This window comes from Haliotis rubra, unplaced genomic scaffold (genome assembly GCF_003918875.1).
Source record: "Haliotis rubra isolate DU_JTF1 unplaced genomic scaffold, ASM391887v1 Scf315, whole genome shotgun sequence".
In the NCBI taxonomy this organism is placed as follows: domain Eukaryota; kingdom Metazoa; phylum Mollusca; class Gastropoda; order Lepetellida; family Haliotidae; genus Haliotis; species Haliotis rubra.
Genome location: NW_025766986.1, coordinates 1,078,772 through 1,095,789, shown reverse-complemented (window position 1 = coordinate 1,095,789; position 17,018 = coordinate 1,078,772). Strand labels below are relative to the sequence as shown.

The 17,018-nt window shown below is 40.7% G+C and overlaps 1 protein-coding gene across 2 annotated transcripts; it reads left to right on the top strand.

The window, feature by feature from the left end:
- Positions 1-15: 15 nt before the first annotated feature.
- LOC124283422 lies at positions 16-7,021 on the top strand. Of its 2 annotated transcripts, XM_046719479.1 has the most exons (5): positions 16-54; positions 1,486-1,695; positions 2,836-3,627; positions 4,944-5,065; positions 5,607-5,737. In XM_046719479.1, the coding sequence occupies exons 2-4, from the start codon at positions 1,512-1,514 to the stop codon at positions 5,027-5,029; spliced, it is 1,062 nt and encodes a 353-aa protein (XP_046575435.1). In that variant the 5' UTR covers positions 16-54; positions 1,486-1,511; the 3' UTR covers positions 5,030-5,065; positions 5,607-5,737. The 2 variants fall into 2 exon arrangements, with proteins under 2 accessions (XP_046575435.1, XP_046575434.1); XM_046719478.1 differs by lacking the exon at positions 4,944-5,065 and having other exon boundaries at positions 5,607-7,021.
- Positions 7,022-17,018: the final 9,997 nt, after the last annotated feature.

Sequence of the window (17,018 nt, the reverse complement as noted above, 5' to 3'; positions counted from 1 at the left end):
ACTGTCCTAGATCCTCGATAGCGTGCATGGATACTGACGGGCCCACTTCTTACGGTAGGTGACAACCATTTGAAACTTTGAAAAGTTGATGTCACTTTCTCCTTTAGTGTTACGAGCGTCCTATTGAAGGATTTGTTTATGTGAGTTATAACGACACCCATTGATACACATAATAAAGTTTCAGCTAACGTGGATAATTTGAATCGCTTCCTATTTCTGTGTGTGTATGTACAGGTCTAGTTGATAGGACCACATGTAAACAATCCTCCTTCACAGGCTTTGTATTAAGTTACACACACAATTGGCTTTAGATATAACTGACGCTCAACTTATACTTACTACTTGATTAAACCGTAAATCATTTTTTCTAAATCTGTCGTGTAACCGGTTCCACTGATCATGGGTTCGAATCCACGATAATGTCTGATATTTTTATTTTGGGCCTGTCAGTACAGTGTCCCATGCAGGTGGATTTAAGTGGTAAAAGTCTAAGTCAAATAAATTTCCGGCGGTTTTTACACTTTGTTAACTATAACACGTACATAAACAAACACCAAAATACATCCATGCACTTTTCGTCCATGTTCTGATTGTACATGCGACAGTGATATAAGTTACAACAAATGCACACAGCATGATATGGTGTTTGTTTCATGTAAGGTTGGTAGATCTATATATACATGTATTTCTAATATCAATATGCCGAAAGAGGATCTTTAAACTTTGTGAACATTAATATTAATATTATCTGGACTATCAGGAATGGTATATACTGTATGATACAAATGCAACTTTAATATTTTTTCAATTTAAAACAAGACGTGATATTCGAATGTGCAAATTGCACTCATGGGTATTTAATACATATAACTGTACATTTCTACATTTTATAAAGATATAATTTTACATTTATAACAAAGTTTATTGCACTTAAATTAGTTATTATGATTTTATCATTTTGAAAATCTCATAGCAAACTTACATTTAAAATGTAGGAAATGAAATCTGTTCGTTTTATTCTTGTTATAGCGATTTCATGTAAAGTAAAGAAAATTACGTACATTAGACATATTAATTTCAGTTAATGGACAGTCATAATATCTTCTGTCACCCATACATGCACAAAACAAAGTAACAACACGAAACCTTAAATTAGTCTTCCTGTAATTTCGCCTTGTTGTCCCTCAAGCAATCAATAGATCATCAGTCATTACTAATCAATAACCGTTCAGCTCGCAACGCAGCACATTCCTTTGTCGTCGGAACAGTCAGTTCCCCATAATAACGAACGTCGGGTAATATTTGACCTTTCATGATATACTAATGGTACTATGAGGTATGTGGTCGCTTTTCTTAACTAACATAATAAGACAGACCTCCCAAAAGACAGACCGCTTAGTTACCTAATGATATTACATTAATGACAATTTACATCGAAAACCTTTTTTCACGGTTATTGGTATTAACGTATTTGTTTCTGTCCAGGTACACGAACGCTGTGGGCGTGTTAAATGGACAAGATGGCCGCAGTGGCCACACAACAATCCACCGATGTTAACGCAGCGTACAAGCCCCGCCGCACAGAGGCCATGCCCAAGAACTCGCTGTTCGGAACGTCGCTTGAGATGAGGGATGGAGAGGTGCAGCATCAACACCCGGCTGAAGCCGTCACTGCAAACGTCAACGTCCGTCAGGGTAGGACTGTCAGACCTTTTACATTAGCCGCAGTGTACAAAGGAACTCTTTTGTTGTACACATATGTACAGTCAAGTAATATCATGTTACAGGGGTGGAAATAACCCATTGCCCGACGCCCGAGTCCAGTGGTTTGTCGGTCGGGCAAGCAAATTTGTATATCACACTGTACCGGTGTCCAGTTGACTTTCCAATGTTAATTATGTTCTTTATGTAAAAAATCAACAAGAAAACAGCTGGTATAGTGGAATAATGATCAGGGCAAGTGATTTTACATGTGCCACTGTACCGGAGTACACTAGCAATTTTAAAGTTATTTCCACCCTTGTGTTAAAATGTTATGGATGACGAAGGTACCACAATAGTAATGTCACCTTCCATAATGAACCCGCTAATCCAAATGAACCAAAGATCTTTTATCAAACACTTACAATATGATGTCATACGTGCTAAATTAGTTAAAGGATACAACTTGCCCGCGTTTATGGTGCATAATGGAATGTCACAAAGAGCCTAAGGTCGGTGTTTGATCCCCAGGCAATGTCACGCCGAACGACTGTTAAATGTGATTCTTGTTGCCTTACCTGGCGCTCGAAACTAAGGACCATGACAATGATTGGTAGGTTCGCGGACAGTATCTGAGTGGTTGTATCCGGTTTATACTGAGGCATAGTATAACACTGGGCTAGCACCATCGAAGGCTGGACTTGTACAAGAGGCGACACACACACGCATGCACATCGCTATTTAAGTGAAGCTATCCTGAACGCAACATGAAACCCGTTTTACCTCAACTGAAACAAAACTACCTAATTTACTTCCTAAAATGAAGGTTTTTAAGTCGTTAATAGTCCGATAAGGTAATAATATAACAAGACGTGTTATGTTAGAGCTGACTAATAACCTTGATGAACCAACAGGGTCTGTGTGTTATCTGATTGTATTGAATGCTGTAGTGTGAACAACTGATCCATAGATCGGTGATCACCACTTGCCCATAATGCTTTCTCAAAACTATCTTCTAATCTGGTAAACGTGCTTTAGGACCTACCGAAGCTTAACACGTGTCTTATCTTTACCTTTACCGACGGGTACAGTGTCAGGGTATCACCTGTAGAATGTTTTATGTTTTCAATCCAGATAATGATATTCTTCGCCGCAAGCGTGCTGACTTTGAACACCAGAAGGAGGTCGTCCGGAAGAGTCAGAATGACCTGAAGTCCGCCGAGGACAAGGCCCTGGCGTTTAGCCCTGACCCCAAAACTACAGGTTCCATGACGTCAGCTTCATCATGGAAGGGTCAAACGGACAAGGAGCACAAGTGGTTTACGGAGAAGGACATTGAACACGCCAAAGACGTTAATGTGGGTGGTCTCACAGCTACAGGAAGTTACAACAGAGACAAATATGGCCGAAAACCTAAAGTGCATTCTTATAGCCAAATGGGGGACATACTTTATCCGGGGATGGAGTTCACGCCCCGGCAAGGCAATGACGTAAATCAGAACAGCAATTTCAGGAAGAGATCTCAACAAAGGACCAATATCACGAACAACCTTGAGATGCAGACGGCTGGGTCAAGTCAGCCAGCTCCCCGCAGTGTTATAGCGATTCCCGCCAACATCAGACACAAGTACGGCAGTGCGGTATGCGATGCCCTGTTTTCAGACGAAGCCACTGTGGCGGCCAGCATAGCTCGGTACGAACAACTAGAGGCTCCTGTACAAAATCGGCGTCCTGAACAACCAGGAGTGTTCAAGAAGAATGACAACCCCGAGTATGATCTCCTCAGCAATGCAACCCGACAGAATGTCTTTCCTGGTTACAGTTCGGGCCATAAAATTAGTACAACGAAAACTGTGTACAATGATAGCGTCTTCCCTCAGCGATACCAGGATCCAGAGGAATACCGTTACCAAAGGGATGAGCTCAGTGAGTATACTTCTACCTTCCAAGGTATCAGAATGTTTAAGTTGATTGGCACCAATAATACGCTGAAACACTGCCAGAATAAAACAGAGATATTTATAAACGATTTATAAGAAATAATGATCGTATATGTTATCTGTGGTAAATTTGTATCCTGATGTGACAGACATTGAACAAAGGTACAGAGTTAGATTGTTGCTGGTCACGTGGCCCTACCCTCAATGACAAAAAACTTACGTTAGCTTAAAGTCGGCTTCCTATAAAAACTGTAAATCGTGGTAACATCCAAAGACAGATAACTGAAATTTCATTGTCATGATAATCAAATTTGTTGTGACATTAAAGCACTGTGCTTTGTCATAGTGTTTAAGTTTGTTCTGATCTCCACCAAGCAGTAACATATGTGGGATTGTAAAGTCGGAACTAATCGTTATTTAAAGTGGTATCAAATGAAACTCTATATTTCTCACGGCTAATGTTAAACAATGTTTAGAATGATAATCTTTCTCAAATTGGAGGGGGCCGGTGGGGTAGCCTAATGGTTAAAGCGTCCGCTCGTCTCGCCGAAAACCCGGGTTCGATTCCCTAAATGGGTACAATGTGTGAAGCCCATTTCTGGTGTGCCCCGCCATGATATTTCTGTACATTGCTATAAGCGGCGTAAAACCATACTCACTGACAAACACAAATTGGAGGCATGTTTCCACATCATGTAATGTTCCTTCCTTTCGCTAAGCTGCCAACTTCCTCTACTCTTCTTCTGATCTATCACTAACGCAACCATGTATAAAAATATCACTGAGATCACTTAGCCATCATTGCAAGATATCCACCTGCAATCTCTATTTTACGACACAAACTTGTGATTCAATTCGCAATGACGTAAACTGACGTTCAGATTCAGTCACCTGATTCTTTCTTGTCACAAGTCACCTGATTCTTTCTTGTCACAAACATTGTGCAAGTGTTTCCAAAACACCAGATATTGTACCCAATTACAACATTGCTAGCGAAATATTTATGGATTTAATGGAAATAGTCCTAAAACACCAGGTGTGTACTTTCTTATGAACGTCAGTATATTTTGAAATATTTGATCAAAACAATGAAATTCGGTATTTGATGAGACAATGAGTCAGACATAGTGTATATGGGACCTGCGATCGGAATACTTGCTACGGTGCATCTATGCTGCTTTAACTCGTTTTCTGCAACCTTTTCTTGACGAACCTTACACGTTGTGTTCCACCATTTGCTGTGCACATCTTTCCCTGGCATATTTGTGTGGTGTTGCTGCACGTGTTTCTGGTTTGTTTTAGGTAAGTGGGCTGAACACAACGTGCTGAGAGAGAGAATGAAGAAGGCCTGGGAACGCAAAGCTTTGGAAGGGGGGAAGAAGGAGTAAATTACAGCTGTATATGATTATCAAAGTCTCTTTGTGGTAAATAAACGTCATTTTATCACATCTTTAATCAATTTTACAAAATCGTTAATTTATTTTACATTTTTGGTTTTAAGAAAATGGCTTTATTAATGAAATGAAAATTTCACTTTTTCATTTTAGAATACTAGACTCTTTTTAGTAAAACCATGCGCTTCTGCTTGCACACACGATTGCTTTTTTTTCTCCCATAATACTGCACGACTAATTTCATGAATAAAGCAACATTGATACTTTAAAACTACTCAGAGTCTTTAGTTCATGTTTGCCCAGAAATAATCAAGAAGAGTGTGATTATGTAAGCCCTTTTCCGCTCGCCATACAGTTGAAACTGACCTATCCGATTCGATGAAAACTTACATTGCCCAATGCAGATTACAGAAGCCAAATCCAATGCTTGGTCTGTTTTCATATAAACATGATATTTCCGTTATTTTGCCTTTGTTTCACCATAAAACATGTTTGAATACGTGGTATTGGCTATTTTCTCGTTACGCTGTATCAATACTTTGTTGATTTGAACATACCAACATCTTTTCAGGTAAATGGGCAGAACACAATGTATTACGACAGCGTATGGGGAAACAATGGGATGAGTATCTGGCCAGTTTACCCAAGGCAGTTGTAAACTGGGATCGGAGTGCCACTCGACCCGTTCCTGTTAAACCGACACAACAAAAACTAAAACCTAAGCCAAAGCCTAAAAAACCGGAACCAGTTGTTGAGAAGCCTGCCACCCCGTTAGAAGTTATAGAGTTCAAGACCCCTCCAATTACACCACCCCCGGCGCCAGCGCCTGCGCCAATGCCAGAAAAGGTTGAAAAGGACGAAGAATTTTGGAAGTTTTTCGATCAATCAATACCTACGTGATGTTTTCATGTTTGAAAACTATCACTGGTAAATTTAATTATATTTCGATTATTTACGGTTTCACATTTTATATTGACAAGGGTAATTCTAATTATATTTCCCGTTCACCGTTTCCATGTGGCATTTCTTTTCCAGGGGTGTTGAATATTGATATTGAATTGATTGTTTCGATATTTTAAACTTTTTGGAAAAAAGCCGGGGTAGCTTAGCCTCAAATTACCAGCAATAACCTAAAGAGCATTAATATTTATTTTGTTTTATTTTCCACTTTGAAGAATAGATATGTCGAGTGTTTGAACATCTTGCTTTGTATTACCTTTTGTTTACATGTATGTATATCTACGCCAAAACTATGTACTAGTATTTATGCTCCATGTAGTATTACGTTTATCGTGTACGTTTAGAGGGCAGTGTATAACTGCCGGTATTGCTGCTGTTTGTACATCTCAGTTATACCTATATATGTTGTATCATGTAACCATGCATTAAGCAGAATCTGTTTATACGTTTCACTATTGTTTTACACTTTGTTGATGGTGTTTTAAGTCTTCATCTCCACCGCAACACATCGTTGTCAGCGTTTCACTTATTTACAGATAGGAACGTTTATATTTATTTTGTTTATGAAGACACGTGTTGTAATTCGATGAAACCTTCTTACTGGAAAGAGTTTAATTCGTGTGTACATTTTGTGTTCTATCTTTAAAGACTAACTTACATATGCCGGTACGTTTTAAGACCTGTCTTAATTAAACCGATTCCGATTTGTCTTCGAACTTTCACCGTGAGTGAAATAACACACACTGATTCATCCACTTTTGTCTTTATTGTCGTACCCATTGTTCATTGATAACGTACTTTTTGTCTTACATCTCGCACCTGTTGATCATTGGCGTAATTCTTATGAAGTTCCCGTTATTGAGACAGACATATATGTGATGCTTGTTTTATCGCTTCGTCATACTAAGTGATATTATTGTTCATTAAATTAGTAAGGTGAGGTGAGGTGAAATTGGGTTTAACGTCGCGCTGGAGAATATTTCGCTCATATGACGACGTGCATGCGTGTGTATGTGTATGTGCGGCTGCTTGCTGATTTTATAGTGCTAGCCCACTGAGATGCCATGCCGCAGTGAAGCATGAATGCCTCACTCAGACACATTATACTGACTCCGAGCCGACCAGTCCTTGTTGTACCCATTAATGCCGAGCGCCACGCAGGGACCAACAAGTACCATATTTTAACGTCTTTTGGTATGACGCGGTCGGGGATCAAACCCGCGATCTTCCGCTCTCCGGGCGAACGCTCTAACCACTACACGACGGAGGCGGTCAAATTAGTAAGGGTGTTGTGTAGCGTATCTGTGTTATCTACAGAAAGTTATGAAAGATGACAGTAGACGAAACAAAGAGTGCCTTAACTTGACATAATTATCGTGTATTGAATATATTCCATCTTCATAGTATTATCAAGAAATATGTGTCTTCGATGCTGTTGAAACACCATGTAGCGAAGAAACCTTGCCATCACCAGTTTGTAAGAAAATGAATACAAACGTATCTAGAATTGTTGTTATGTGATTTTCTGATTGATTTCAATTCAAGGTCGTGGCCCCATGCAGTGTAGTGAGCAAGCAGGTGAGTGAGTATGGTTTTCGGCTGCTTTGAAGACTTTCAGTTATAGCTGACCTGAAGCTGAGGAAAACCAAAAGTAACCTTCACAACTTGAATTCGGATTTTGGTACGGCGAAGGGTCGCAACTCCACATCGAGTTGTGACACTTTATTCCACCTGTCATGTTTTGTCACGTCATACCTCGGGCCAGTAATATGGCAATATCATATAGCTATTCTGCTTTCATGTCAATAGGCAATCTGTTACGGAGTTATGCAGATATTTGAGGGGTGCATCTCTATATACATTATGTCGAGAATACATTAATCCACAGTCAATGTCTTTTATATGGCTAACAACCGAAGTGAACAACCACTGTACAGTCTCATGTAAACCAAATTATACTCGTCACAAAAAGATACGGCGTTGTTAAAAATCTTATTAATTTGAAAAAAAAGAATTAACAAAGATACGTTTCAATGTAAACTTCAATAGGTGGATATCGAGATCATAATGTCCATGACATTGACTTTATGATTCAAAATTATTGTCGGGTCATGCAACGCCATGGGCCACAAGCTCAATTACGGAAATGTCCACAACGAGCAGCAGAACAGTGGTGCACCGCCAACACAATGAATCGATCAATTGGCCATTGACTGAGTTTAATTTTACACCGCTTTTAACAATATCAAGGTAGGGGACATCAGAAATGGGCTTCACAAATTTGTACCTATGTGGGGAATCGAACCCGAGTCATCGACGTGACGAACGAAACAACTAGGCTACCCCATCGCCCCAAATGACCATTGAAGGCTATGAAATGACTTGTAAAAATCTCGGGAATTCTGCTGCCAAATCTCGAATGTAATTCGGCAGATTTGGTACACGTGGACATCTCTTCATTTCATCCCACACATACTTTTTAGAGGAGAAACCCGTGAAGATCCGGTTTAGAATTGATCTTCGGTATGCCATGCTTGTTGTAGGGGGCGACTAACGGGATTGGGTGGTCAGGCTCACTGACATGTCATCGTATCCCAGTTGCGTAGATTGATGTCCATGCTGTTGATCACTGGATGGCCTGGTCCAGACTCGATTATTTACAGACGTTTCTATGGCAATAGACATGCGCAGCCACCTTGAGACATTCCACCACGGACCATCCCAGCAGCCTCATGACGTTCAGTCGTGAGTCTTGACATGATTTGCGGTTCATCAGCAAACGTCAAACAAGTATACCAAGTCGAGAACCGTTTTGACGTTAATGTGCTAAACTTAGTTCATCCAGAGGCACATGCACAAACGTGCTGTGCCTGTATGTGCCCATGCCGTAACGTAGCACATGCATATGTGTTCAATTCAATTCACAAACCCGGGTGTTTCCATCTGTATACGTATGTGTGTACACAGGTAGTTCCAATTTGATTTCCCGTGTGTACAGTTTCTTTTTGTGAGTAGTATATAAACGAATTCAGTAGTACATTTGACCAATTCATCTGAACCAAACTCTGTACAAAGATCTAATATATTCGTCGCATTTATCAGACTAGATGATAACGTGTCTAAATTCTATTTATGTACGGTTTGAAGGGAAGAGTGAATTTAGTTTTACGGCGCGATTAGCAATGCCCTACCTATAGCTTACAGGTCATTAAATACCCGAGTTCCGTCCATTCAAACGAGATGCTGATAGCATGAGCAAAACCACACATCGTTGGAGTAAGATGACACTGCGTAGTCTCCAAATGCCTACAGTGACAAATGCCTACAGTGTAGAATAAACAAAGTAATGCACCAGTGATTTCAAGCAGCAGTATCTTCTCCCCATTAGATAAATGGAACATTCCAACAGACAAGGTGGACAAATGCCTACACAATGAAAAATGCTGGGGTTTTTCATATATTTGTGAAATGGAACAATAATTGAATTCATATCTTTACATCTGGCAGGGTCAAATATCTTTTCATCATCTTATGCATATTTTGACTGGCAAAAAGTCTGAGAATTTGTTTTACTCCATCTTCACTAGTCGACCAACAGCACTGAGAAAGTCCAAGGGAGCCTTCACACCAGCTCGTAGCTGATCCTTTAGTCTATCAAGCCTGCTGTCAATCTCCTTGTACACACGACGTCGTGGCGGTGGTTTAGCTCAATAGATGAACTGAACAAGCTTGTTCCGTTCGGTCTTCTCCAGGTTCTGAAGAACCTTCCCATTTTATTTCAACACGTTTCCTTCTCAAACTTACTCAGTACAAAATCTATTGCATGCTAAACAGAAGTAATGAAATTGCTTTTACATATATAGTTCCTGTTGAGAAAGATAGACAAATTGTATCGAAAACAAGCAAAAAGGACACATAAGGCACTGCTTGTGCTGATATGATCAGATAATCTCTAGGACGTTTTCATAGTGTAGACAGGTTAAACGCATTAGCGTGGAAGTGACGACTTGTGTGCAGGGAAGCGTATCACTGCTGCTCACCTAAAACAACATACTCCGTAGATATTATTGCCTGTAGGCATTTGTCACTGTAGGCATTAAGAAACCTAACCGATGACACGCAGTCATCAAGGTCACCCATACAGGGAATTCCAATATTTCGCTGTTTTAATTACCATATGGGTACGTGTATATATTCTACCTCACTTTGGGATTGGTTTGCCTTCAGTAGCGTCCTGACTCTAGTGACCCCTTCTATAGCCTACTACATGTAAATAAATAATACTAATAAACTCCAAATTTATATGGCGCCCAAAATCCAGATGTTTCTGAAAGGTCATAGGCCCTTAGGATCGGCCCTTCGGATGCTGGGTGATGGGATGGTCAGGATCGGTAACTTGTTTGTTTTGCATCGCGTCGATGCTCATAATATCAAACATTAGGTTTTCCGATTCAGACTGAAGTATCTACAGACCGCTGTCATTGAGGAGGAGTATTGCTGTAAACAAACAAACAATAACAACAACACTGTGATGTCGTAAAACCAGTAAAACGGAGATACCTCATGCAATACACAGGCTATACATTTTTAATGTAGATAGGATTGAACATTCCTTTATAAAATAAAGGGAAAAAGTAACTGTGCATACCATACAATTGCGTAAAATAAAATTTATTTGAAAATTTAGCCTCAGAATGTTGTGGAAAACACGTTAATTTCAACCTAAACTAGGCGTACCTCATGCGGCGGCTTACAGAAAACCAGCGTCTCCGCGCGGTTGGTATGCTGGAATGGCCCAAAATGTTGTGGAAACACGCTTTGAGCGTCGTCACCAAGGCCAGGTGTTGCTCGGACCATTCCAGCTGTCCAATCAGTTCAAACGTGAGGGAGCACAACTGATAGTACATGTGTTATGCACCAGGGTATTTCAGCAAATGAGTCTGGGGCACTTATAGAAGGACACACACAGTGCAACATTCATGGTATACGCCACTAAACATCTTGTATATCTCTTCGTCTAAACAATGAAATATTAGGAATCAAAATCTGGGACATGGTTCAGAAACAGCTGGCTCTTCAATAACTTTGACACGTCGTTGTCAAGCCTGCAAAGAAACGATACTGAGAACTGGCTCAAAAAATCTCTTCAAGGGCTTCACATGGTGCCTAGCAAATTTTTATTATCCACCAGAGTGACTGCACAGTAATTCCACTTTCCAGTGGTTCCCGACGTTACACCGGAAATGACATTTGACACAAGAAAACTCTGGGGCATGATACATGGTAACTAAACATTGATTGTGGACTTATGTTAACACATTTGAAACTAAACTTGCTCACAAAACAACGTGAATAACAAAAACTCATGACTAATTGATGCATGAATAATGACTGACAACATATTGTCAAATCGATCATTTAGTCAGCCGCCATGTTTGTCCAAACCCTGACCTGGAAACTTCTTCACTACTCTTCACGATGCCTTGTGAGCACAAACTGGCCTCCATGCTACAGCGATACTTATTGTGCACCTCCTTTCACGTTTTAGCGAAACATGTCGAAATGATGAAAGATGTCCCAATGAACTAGGTGAATTCGTGTAAATAAATCACAAATATTGAGTGAGTGAGTGTTTTCCAAAGAACCAGCAACCATGTTTTATATATAATCGTAGCTCCTTTTTTGGAGAGACTTGAACTGAGTCTAAGCTGTAATGTGGCACAACCACGTATGTAGAAACCCATGAAAGTAACGCCGTAATGGTTGCGTCTCTTAACCGTGACAGGATCCGCTGATCATAGATTAGATTTTCAGATTCAACCTGATTATGATCAAGTATGTCGGCATTATTCCCGCGCCCATTAGTTTCACCAAAGTGGCTTGCGTCAGCGTCCTTCGCTACAGCGTCCATCTATCACGATCACCTCTTAAAATAGCGTTTAAGCCGGCGTTACACTCACTCACTGATCGTTTGTGGGGATGTTAGCCTGCTTCACGCCGTGTTCAATTCCCACATGGGTATGCATTCAATGTCAGTCAGTCAGTCACGCTGTGTATGCATTCAATTTGCATAAAGATCAGTGAGAGTATTAATGACTGACACGAGTTCTACATTGGCGTTTATGCATAACAAGCCAGACATTACTATATAATAGGGCTGGGACGGGTAACTCGGATACCCGGGACGGGTGGGGGGTGAGTTGGACCCGGGTACCCGTCTCAATACCCGGACCCGTTATGATCATGTGACTAATAGATTAAACTATGCAATACGTTATTCTTTCATGATTAAAAGGTTGTATTATCTTTGAAGATTTAGACATAATTTACATGTTTATATAATACATGATTAAGATATTGAAAAACTTCAAATTTTAGCCTCCGAGCTGAAGAATATATTGCCATTTCTAACAAATTTGATGTCAGGAAATATCATAACGGGTATCAGGGTAGGGTATGGTAACAGGGGTGGAGTACCCAGGTAGAAAATGTGGACCCGCCCCAGCCCTACTACATAATACGTTAGTTTTATGCCTATCAAGTGCATGAGTGCAATTTGCATCAATGCTCATGTCGAGCGTGTAGTTTCTTGTCAAATATATCAGATAATCATAGATTACTGGAAGACAAGACACTGCCATGTTCAGGTACTAATTATCAACAACTATCAACAGATACACGAACATGTCTTTTGGCGACCCAATCCGAAGTGGTTCTGTCATCGGAGAATTTCCCAGTAATGAAATCCACTATCTGACTGACTGATCTCTTATCACAGATAGAGATCGAGCACTATTACAGGTGAAATCCTATATCAAATATTATAGTCCCACATCACATTGTATAATGCACAACATACAGGTTCGTGAAAGATCAAATGCGATAAAACAACATATTCCCCTCAATTATTCTTTAGAATCAATTCTTAATATCGGTGGTACTACTTCTGGAACTCACAAATAGTTAAGAAAGTAGAGATAAAGTAATGGTGCTGAAAACAGATAAATGCCCGGATGTTCAGCCGTGATTATCTATGATTGGCTTCCGCCTTTAATCCATACATTGTTTATCTAAACAACTCACATGAGTCCAGCAAGGTTATTATCACAGAACAACGAACGACATCTATCGTTTTGGATAGATCAAAATATCCACGTGCCTGAATGGGCCTCTGCTCCCAAAGGTTCCTTGCAATGCAGACATCAGATCATCGTGACGACCAAGGCATTATAATCCTGCGTCAGTACGCAGGAAGCACAGTGTTCTTTCAGGCTCTTGCCCTTCTGCTGCTATATTTGAGGCAAACCGACTTCAGATTCTTTCTTTGATGTTTCATCGTGGTGGATGACCTCTCTTTCACCACTGACGTCCACTTCTTCTTCATCTTCCTTGTCATCCCCACGATCATGGAGCAGCTTCCGGTGACCTCTAAGCACGATGCGGAAGTCATTCGAGGATGATGACGGTACCTTAGCTTGATTCTTGGCTGCGTGTCCATCTTTTGCCGAATTGACGCTTACTCTTGTAATTGAGTAGTAGTCGCTATGGAGTTCACTGTTAGGGTCATATTCCTGCCTTGCATCTCCTGGGAAACTGATGGCGAACACCTCTGTCGGGACTTCTGGGAACATCCTGAGACTTTTCCGTGTCTGGGCAATCTTAGGGTTGAAGGACGCATTGTGAAACGTTCTGGACCGAGGTGGTAGAAGGGAGAGGGAAGTCTTCATAAAATCCAAACCTTTAATAGGTGGAAACGATTCCTTCTTTACCGGAATTGGTTTTGCAGGTTTAGCACATGCAATTGCCAACTTCTGCTCATCTGTCAAGATTGCCTTTGGAAAATAACGCCCGGGTACTTGCTTGGCTCGTGTCATTGCAGGGCGAAGAGGTAGAGGTTCTATACTCTTCTTATTGCTTTTGGAATAGATGGCTTTCAGAGTCAAACTGGTAAAATCTCTGGAGTCAGCTTTCATTGTGATGGTTGGGGCGAAGCTTGATTGTACCCGTCTGCCATTCACATTGCTCGTAGCGCCGAGAATACGGAGCGGGGATGTAACTCCAGAAGTATCTGTATAACTGTACGAAGATTTCACCTCCCGGGTTTCTCGGTTTGACAAGCCACATGCAGTGTTCCGACTCCATCCTGGGACATAGATCCCTGGGGTAAGGGAGGAGGTGAAAACTGACCCGGCCGTCATCATACCAGATATTGGGTTAGCTTTCTATCCTCATGTTCGTATTCTGTAATGTTGGATCCGATATTCCACGCTTCCCACTTTGACAACTCCACTTACTAACAAATACACAAAAAATCTCCCGGCAACAGTTCACCGGTGTGTTCCGCTCCGTATACAGTCTTTGGGACGTCGTCCGTGATTAAACTAAAGTAATTTGTTCACAAACAGGTTACAGGCCCTCCTGATCACGTACCGGTGTGGGTCATTAAGCAGACGACACCTGATCGCGGTCGCGGTCTTCTTCACCGTCAGCTATTCACGATGAAGGTCTTCAGGATACCATGTTATGTTTTTCTTGAGTACCATCTTACTTCGACTTGTTGCTGTGATTCGTTTCGTCTCTCTGGCCAGATCTCGCAGTAATCCCATGACAACGGGATCACAGCGAGTGTTCGATGAGGCGTGGAGGAACCATTTACTGACTTTCAAACCTACTCAAGATTATCTTCTCGCTAATAGTATATCGCGGGCTAATATCAGGCTCACGAATAACCGACATATTGTTCAAGGCGGGTGTAATCTAGCGTGTCTTAAACACGTGAATATCACGCTCAGTAGTGTAATGATTGATAACGCACTGCGACCTACGAGCTTACACTAATATGGTTTATGTGTTGCTCATAATAGCTGATGACTGACGTGCGGAACATAGCATTAGTGTTATTGACACGAGTTTGATAATTCTACCCCTGTGCTTTGTATGCCAACAATATATTTCATTTAAAGGTTCATGTCTATACCTTCATGTGTAAACAACAGGATTTGATGTGTAGGGCTGTATATATCAGGTTCCCGTTTCTTTCATGCGGAATGAATTCACTGATCCACAAACACATATGGTTCAGAAGTAAACATTACATACACCTGGGATAGCTGTAGATCTTATTGGCTTTTCGCAACCTCTGAAACTTTAGTCTGTTTCGTAGTCCGCAAGACATATTATTTTCCATTCCGCCCAGTCCTTTCTGTAATGTAAAAATTGAAACAAGATTTTCAGGAATTTGAATCTCCCATCACACTGAGGCTCTTTTCAATTTAAGTTATTTTTTAAAGTAATATATTTTCAGAACCTAAGGGGTAGTCTACTACAGATGTATTCGAAGATCATCTTGTCAGCTGACATGACTGTATTTCCTTTAATAAAACACATTCAAATATTTTACACGAAGTTTTAAAAGCCCATACGACCTGTTCACTTCTTAGACGAAAACAGATAGTCCCGGGAAGTCTGGCATCTGTATATAAGCTGTTGAAGCATATGCAGTCAAAATTATGTCACTTTGGTAAGCTCAGGCTAAAGGTCAAAAACTATAATTTTCATGGACCATGTCTTATGTCGCATGATGAAGTTTAATTTAATTTAATTTCATCTATACACTTTAACACCTGCATTACTTTACTCCAGCTTCGAATGTACATGTGATCGTGTACCTGGAATGGTATTGGCGCCATATCTATATCTCTAGTAACGCTACGACATTCGTAAGCCTATTATAAAATATAGAGTTACGACAGATCGTAAAGTTACGAACGCTTTGTGGATCGGTACGCAGGGTCCCGATCCACAAAACGTTCGTAGCGCTACATTCGCAAGCCCATGATAAACTATACAGTCACGACGGATCGTAACGTTACAAACACTTTGTAGATCGGGGCGCATGTCCCGATGCACAAATCGTTGTAGCGCTACGACATTCGCAAGCCAATGATAAACTATAGAGTCACGACAGATCGTAACGTTACGAACGGACCCTGGTAAACAACATTCGGAGAACGCCTTTATTTGTATTCACGGACTGAGACAAGATCAATAAACGGTGTACGTTGTTGCTCTATAGATTACGCTCCCTACAACCTCAGTTCTCTCTAAGCTTACTCTGCCACTAATCAGAGATAGACAGACAACGGCCATGTCAGACTGTTTACTCTTCCCAAAGATGGTCTCGGTCTTTGTCAAATTGAGTTAAAGGTCATATACCAGTAATCACAGATTTTCAGCAGCCCATGCTTGTCTTGGTTGACATATTTCATCGTATCCCAATTGCGTAGATCGATGCTCATGCTATTGATCACTGGATTGTCTGGTCCAGACACGATTATTTACAGACCGCCGCCATATAGCTGGAATATTTCTGAGTGCGGCGTTAAACAACAACCAAACCAACCAAACTAATCACAGATGGACGGACAACAAGAATGTCTGACCATTTACACTTCCCAAAGCTGGTCTCTTTCTTTGTCAAATTGAATTAAATATCATATAACTTCTATAGTGAGAATATACCGTATAATGCCATTTAAAAACTGTGTCAGTTGACAAAGCCCATACCAAGTCTAATACCATTAAAGGGTTGTATATATTCCTGCACCTTTAACTACCCTACCGGGTATATTATGACACAGGTAATGCTCGTATTTGATCTTAAGCCTGCTCTGACCACAATACCATTTCCACACAAGCTCGGATCAGTGTGTATATTTAGTAAGCGCATTATCACATTAGTTGCAACCCTGTCTGTACTTCTTATGGTTGTGCGTGGAATGTGATCCGACACTTGGAACTTTATGTGATAAATAAAAGTAACAAAACTATTTCCGTGACTTTATGAAGTCTATAGATAAATCACAGTCTGTTGTACAACTCTGACTTCATCATAGGCATGGGTTTTGCTATCCAATAGTGATGGCAGCCGGCGTTTGCGTTTGCGTTTGCGTATCATACCCAATCGCTCCCAGATAGCATTCAGACGTTGGCCCAACATTGGCAATGGTTTTGCCAACATTGC

What these genes read in the sequence shown, in the direction of transcription:
- LOC124283422 (XM_046719478.1), top strand. Translation starts at nt 1,512, where the DNA reads ATGGACAAGATGGCCGCAGTGGCCACACAACAATCCACCGATGTTAAC. An exon ending in AAACGTCAACGTCCGTCAGG is followed by an intron (nt 1,696 to 2,835) that starts GTAGGACTGTCA and finishes TTTTCAATCCAG; the next exon opens with ATAATGATATTCTTCGCCGC. An exon ending in TTACCAAAGGGATGAGCTCA is followed by an intron (nt 3,628 to 5,606) that starts GTGAGTATACTT and finishes ACATCTTTTCAG; the next exon opens with GTAAATGGGCAGAACACAAT.